This window comes from Sinocyclocheilus grahami, unplaced genomic scaffold, assembly GCF_001515645.1.
Source record: "Sinocyclocheilus grahami isolate Dianchi unplaced genomic scaffold, SAMN03320097.WGS_v1.1 scaffold198.1, whole genome shotgun sequence".
Classification (NCBI taxonomy): domain Eukaryota; kingdom Metazoa; phylum Chordata; class Actinopteri; order Cypriniformes; family Cyprinidae; genus Sinocyclocheilus; species Sinocyclocheilus grahami.
In genome coordinates, this window is record NW_015505377.1 from 326,201 (window position 1) to 332,635 (window position 6,435).

At 39.1% G+C, this 6,435-nt stretch overlaps 3 protein-coding genes across 3 annotated transcripts in view; 1 reads left to right on the forward strand and 2 right to left on the reverse strand.

Moving 5' to 3' along the window:
* LOC107595163 (dnaJ homolog subfamily B member 12-like) overlaps positions 1-511 on the forward strand; it is a 6,437-nt gene extending 5,926 nt beyond the window's left edge. The window contains exon 5 of the mRNA XM_016285503.1: positions 326-511. The gene's annotated coding sequence lies outside the window, so the exon portion shown is untranslated. The remainder of the gene's footprint in view (positions 1-325) is intronic.
* The window catches only part of LOC107595164 (anaphase-promoting complex subunit 16), a 12,756-nt gene continuing 6,713 nt past the window's right edge, over positions 393-6,435 (reverse strand). Inside the window, exon 4 of the transcript XR_001610241.1 lies at positions 393-404. The gene's annotated coding sequence lies outside the window, so the exon portion shown is untranslated. The remainder of the gene's footprint in view (positions 405-6,435) is intronic.
* Positions 2,829-4,424, reverse strand: LOC107595162 (DNA damage-inducible transcript 4 protein-like). The gene is made up of 3 exons (XM_016285501.1): positions 4,318-4,424; positions 3,551-3,749; positions 2,829-3,455 (listed from the first exon to the last, which is right to left on the reverse strand). Exons 2-3 carry the CDS (start codon positions 3,729-3,731, stop codon positions 2,968-2,970), a joined length of 669 nt encoding a protein of 222 aa, XP_016140987.1. The 5' UTR covers positions 3,732-3,749; positions 4,318-4,424; the 3' UTR covers positions 2,829-2,967.

The following is a 6,435-nucleotide window of genomic DNA, read 5'->3' on the forward strand; positions in this document are numbered from 1 at the left end:
ATATATATATATATATATATATATATATATATATATATATATATATATATATATATATATATATATATTATAAGTACTGGTTTGTTTGGTTCAGTGCTTTGTGAATTCCTTATGGAGTGAATGAACGGAAAAAATTCTTCCCAGATCACTGCTGGAAAAGTCGGTCAGTGTTTGCGCTGCGTAATTACACACTTCAGCTTTGAACATCTGCTGGTGTTTTTTTTGCATTGTGGAATGTTGCATTTTCGTCACAAATAATTAATTAATAAGTTATTCATATTAATTCAAATAAATATTAATATATCAATATTTATTTTCTGCACAGGTTCCAAAAACAATCTCTCCAATCTGGAATATGGAAGAACGCCATACGGATTGTAAATACATTTGTTCGAAAAACAGGGCTGAGCATTGCAGCAACTACTGAACTTGACTAGAAAGATTTATTGAGGGCTGAAACTGTGTGTGTGTGTGTCTGTCTCTCTCTGTGTGTGTGTGTGTGTCTGTCTGTCTCTCTCTCTGTGTGTGTGTGTGTGTCTGTCTATCTGTCTGTGAGTGTGTGTGTGTGTGTGTGTCTGTCTGTCTGTCTCTCTCTCTCTGTGTGTGTGTGTGTGTGTGTGTGTGTGTCTGTCTGTCTGTCTATCTGTCTGTGAGTGTGTGTGAGAGAGTGTGTTTGTGAGTGTGTGTACATGCATGCATGCTAAGGACCATGTACGTGAACAGGTGTGTGTGTGTGTGTGTGTGCGTGTGTGTGTGTGTGCGTGTACATGCATACTAAGGATCGTGTGTGTGTGTGAAACCGGAGCTGGTGTTTTGGACTCCTCCTGTGGATGAAGGACGTTTCCTCGCAGTCTGAATGTTCTGGCCTGGATTAAAGTTCATGGTGTCGTTTTTCTAAATTCAGCATCAGTTTCAGCTCCGGCAGGAATCAACAATCTGGTGTTGCATTATGAAACAGACTGGAGATCCGACGACAATATCTGCATATATTTATTTGAGTTCGTTTCGAACGAGATCATGTCTTTTTAATGATTTATATTTGTATGTTTGAGATTTATCTATGCAGGGATCCTACTGATTAAGTTATTGCGTATGCGTCTGACTTTAACTGTCCTGCGTGTTAGGAGTAACTACGGCTGCTGTGCACAGGTCATATTTATTGAAGGATTGAATAGGAATATTTATTTCATATGAAGTTTTATTTTCTACATGACTTTAGTGGAACTAATTCATCGCTGACAGAGACTACACTGCAATTATTTCACTCTGAATACAAATAAAGATTGTACGTGCCACTGTCGTCCGCCGAGTGTGTGTGAGTTTGCATGAGTGTTTTAGACGCAGGACATCAGCTGATGCCACACTGAGCTGAATCATGTGTTAAGCACGTTCATAATCACCCGGCTGAAGAAAAGGAAAACCAGTGTGTGGCATGTTGATAAAAACAGCTGAGAGAAAGACATGCTCTTCACTTAAAGGAACAGTTGACTACAAATTAACTATGACTATAATAGTCAAAAAGTGAACTATTATGAACACCCTCAGGCCATCTGAGATTAGGATGAGTTTGTTTCTTCATCAGATTTGGAGAAATGTAGCACTGCATCAGTGTCTCAGCAATGGATGCTCTGCAGTGAATGGGTGCCGTCAGAATGAGAGTCCAAACAGCTGATAAAAACATCACAATCGTTTTAAAACTTTAAAAATAAAGCGTTTTTATGGATTATACTCATATTTTAGTTAAAAGCATCTTAATGCTGGATGTGTTTCAGCTTTTGTCTTCTCCAGATGTTAACTGATGGACCGGAGTGCTGTGGATTATTGTGATGCTTTTATCAGCTGTTTGGACTCTCATTCTGACGGCACCCATTCACTGCAGAGCATCCATTGCTGAGACACTGATGCAATCAAAATGCATTATATTTGTAGATTCTTTATTGCATCTGAAGTTGGTTGATCGTCATGTTTTAATGCATTATACTGTCTAAAGGTGTAACAATTAATAGATATTGTATAATAACTGGTTACAGTTATTCATGAGAATATACTATGCATCATAAGCTGCATAATTAATGCATTAACTTTATAATGCAGTATGCCGTAAAACAGGATATTTCTTTAAAAACAGTATTTAGATAGCACATAAATATATTGATCAAAACTAAAGTACTTTGTTAGTAAATCATATCACATGAATTAAGTAATTGAAGCATGTTTATGAAGACTTCTAATAAAAATAAATAAAAAAAAGAATTGTGGCATCTCTGCATGTAGCTGCAATTAAAATACTATGAAGTAAATGCATTAATAATTTCTCCGACTCAGAGAATTCATAAATTGATAATGCACATTTCGACATTAATGCAATTCAAATTGTTTTAGATAAACGTTGGTCAAATGTCTAAATGTACAATTACGGTCATTGGCCTAATGCACCAAAAAAAACAAACCTTTTCTTTAAAAAGATCATTTATTTTCTGCATTTCATTCAAGTACAAAATTATTATTTTTTAAACAAAAAAAAAAACCCAGAACCCATTGCATTTGAATATCAAATAAATAAGATGCATGGAATATGCATAGTTTAAAAAAAAATAATAATAATAAAAGCACCTCTTCCATTTGATCCAAGGGAACAATAACTGCATCCACATACATCTTTGAACAATCCGGCACTTGAATAACAGAAAAACATCAAGTTTGTTACACGGAAAATAGCTGCCACATTTGGTTTCCATGAACCTGAGGTAAACATCTCAACAGCAGCCCGAAAACTCCTGCGTCACTAGAACGCCAGCAAAAGTGCAACAAACAGACCAAACTGTATTAAAGTCTTTTTTTATATACCCTACATCTGCATTACAAATGCCCTGCGAGTTGGTAATTCACTGCTTTCAACAATCAGGCCTCTCACGAGACCAAACAGCTTCATTTTAAAACCTAGTAAACGTTCATGACATCTCAATCTCAGCATTCTTCAATCAAAAGCTCTTCGGAGCTGTACAGTTTTCTTTTAATAACTCTAAATCCAGTGCTCAGTTTAAGTGCACGTCTAACAACCGGAGACGAAGGCGATCTGCCGGCGAAGAGCCCCTGGAGTTTCGGCCAAAAGCCCCTGGAGTCGAGCCTCAGCACGAGCGTGAGCTGGAAGGTGGGCACTAGGTACGGGTCGACGGAGATCTGTCCCACGGCTTCGCAGCTGCCATCCTGCTCCACGCAGAGGTCAACGAGGGCACCGCGAAGGCCGCAGGGCTCGCTGACCGACAGGTGCACCAGCTCCTGGCCGATGTGCTCCAGGAGCGTCTCGGGAATCAGCAGCTTGGAGCAGTGCAAGATGCCGTGTTTGGCATCGGTCAGGTTAAGTGCGATGAGCTGCACCACTTCTTTGCACAACGCCTCTTCGGTCGGGTCAAAAAATAAGTCTGATTCGGACAGATCGGCTAGGGATATGGAACCTGCGGGAGATGAATGCAAGCATGCATTAGACTCGAGAACTTGCAATTCAAGTTGGAAAACGTATGCATGGAAGCTCGTGCAAGAGCGTGTTTACCTGCATCTGATGCATCGTCTGTGCTGCTGTGATTGTCTGCATCGGAGTCCAGGCTTTGGCTGCTGTGCAGTTTCTGCATCAGGTTGCTCCAGGACAAGCGTTTGGATGGAGCATCAGATGTCCGTGTGGATGGGAGACCCGAGTCTTCAGATGAAAGGCTGGAAATCAGCTGCTCCTGCATTGTTGTGCCTTAGAATGACTGTAAAAGAGAAGATTTGGTTTTATTATTCATGCACGAGACAAAAGCAGCTGGTGCATTGCAAAAGAATTGAGTGTTTTTGGCTTTTCCAGTACAAATCAAGATGCATTTACAAGCAAAATGACTAGAGATTTAAAGTCTTGCATTCTGAAAATTGTATTAAGTTCATGCTATTGTATTGGAAAATTACTTTATGCATAACACAAGACAAGAACCTGCCAATAGGGCGAGAAAAATAAGCATAAACACTAAATATTGAGATTTAGTCTGAATACTTTGCTTCTCATCTAAAAAAAGCTTGGATAATTGACAACACCAAGCAAGAAAATCTCTGCAGAGTAAACAAGTCAGTCAACAAAGAACATTGTCATTTTAACTAAAAAAAAAAAAAAAAACATGCATCTGCCAGTTATTTGACTGATTTTGCAGTGCTGATGTGAACATTGCAGCAGATAGTAATGATGCAGAATACTTTTGCGTTGCATTGTACTCTAAGGTTTGAAAGAACAATGAAGACAACACAAACAGCGCTGTTTAAACACTGAAAATCCTCAAATAAGACACTTACCGATCTTCAGCACTGTAGATCTTCAGGTGTGATGGATTGTCGGTAGTTTCCGCAGATAAAGTAGTCCAAACAAAGACCAGCGACCAACAAAGCCGTGTGAGACGCGGTGTGAGACGCGGAGTGAGACGCGGAGTGAGACGCGGAGTGAGACGCGGAGTGAGTGCAGCAGCTGTTCGTGTCCGCAGTGAGCGCCGCAAACACTGACGCAACCGGTCTGCGCCTGCTTATATACCCGCTGGCCACGCCCCCTGAGAGTTTCCAGCCAATCGGCGTTTATGTCACGTCCCAAGTTCGCCTGGTAACACGAAGCAGCGCTGACCAATGAGAGCGTGCTATTGTCTGCGGTGGAGGAGGTGCATTCAATGGCTGATGATTTCAACTAAATAAACACACTGCGAGATCCATGCAGTCAAATGCGTCCTTATCCAATAATCCATGCCTGCTGGATTTAATATAGGTTGTTGGCATGAGAGACTTGCTTGATATAAGCTGATATATGCTTCATGCTGTTCTTCTATTATTGTTATCATGCAACTTTTATGAGCTCATATCTGTAGGCTACTTTTAAAAATGCATGTGTCACATTGCCAAACTATTTGTTAGTTACACTGAAAAACAAAATGGTGCCATTTAAATTAACTGGCTTTATTCAAAGACCTAAACACACTTATACCAACAAAACTAAGTTTTATGGGTTAAATAAATTCGAAATAGATAACAATTGCAGGTCAACACTTTTTATAGTTGATAAGACCTCAGATGTAGAATTGTCCTTATATTTTAGTCTAAAATATTGATTTTAAAAGTCTTTAAAACAAAACCAAACTAAAAGCACCAAAAGTTCACATTCAGGGGTCTTAATCTTAAGTTCTCACGTTTGTGCATTTGATGGTGGAAGACTTTACTAAATGGTTACACTAAAAAACCAGATGGTAACCTGAAAATTGGAAACATCTAAAACAACTGGTTTGATTCAAATCAAAAAATTATTTAATGTCTCAGAATGGGACGTCCTATATATATTGTGCCAAGAAAACGGAATATTATGGGTTAAATATAACCCATTTAAGCTTTTTTTATAGTGTAAAAGACATAAATATACACTTTTCTAAGTATTTTTTAATGCTAAATAATATTTTACAAGTCTAAGGACACATTAACCCTGTTTTCACATTTTAACCATTTAAAAGTACTAAAAGTGGTCTGAATTTGTGGGGCGTTTTGACATGATGTCCCTGAAACTAACACACTTTGGTACATTGGAAAGCTCCAACAAACTTAAAAACGTAAGAACTAGTCGTCACTGGAAAGAGTTCATAATAAAGCCAGATGTAATTTGAGAAAGACTTTGTCTTTGAGCTAAAGTGTCTGGATTTGGCCAGTAAAGTGTGAAGCGCTGGAGTCTGCAGGTTAAGGAAGGGTTAAATGTTTCCTAGTTTAGAATGAAGGCCTGTTGCTGGTCAGCAGAGACCGTCCCATGCAAGCGCATTCCTGTCTTCTGTTTGCTAGCCAAGGGTGTGTTTTCCCTCAAATCCTGCTGCAGCTTTTGCATATAATGCATTTGAATCGGTTCAGCCGCGTGAATACACAAACATTAATGGGCCTCAGAATGACTGTCAGAAGAGTTCTTCTGCGTGAAGTCAGTGGTAGACTATAGCACACGTTTATGCGGTGCTTTTAGAAAGGCCCGCTGTTTCTTCACACCTCAGCAGAACTGAACTGACAACTGAAGATCTGACCTCTGCCAAATGTGCCTTAAAGACGCTTAGTGAACGAAAAAACACTGAGGAAGGATGCAATTTTAGCATGTATTTCACGTCAGATTTTCTGAGCATTAAATTACAGTCACCCAGTAAATACATGATTTATACATGATTTATTTACCTTTATTTCTTATTTACAACAACTCACAATTCTGACTTTACGTCTCGTGATTCTGACTTTACGTCTAACTATACTGACTTTACGTCTAGCGATTCTGACTTTACGTCTCGTGATTCTGACTTTACGTCTAACTATACTGACTTTACGTCTAGCGATTCTGACTTTACGTCTCGTGATTCTGACTTTACGTCTAACTATACTGACTTTACGTCTAGCGATTCTGACTTTACGTCT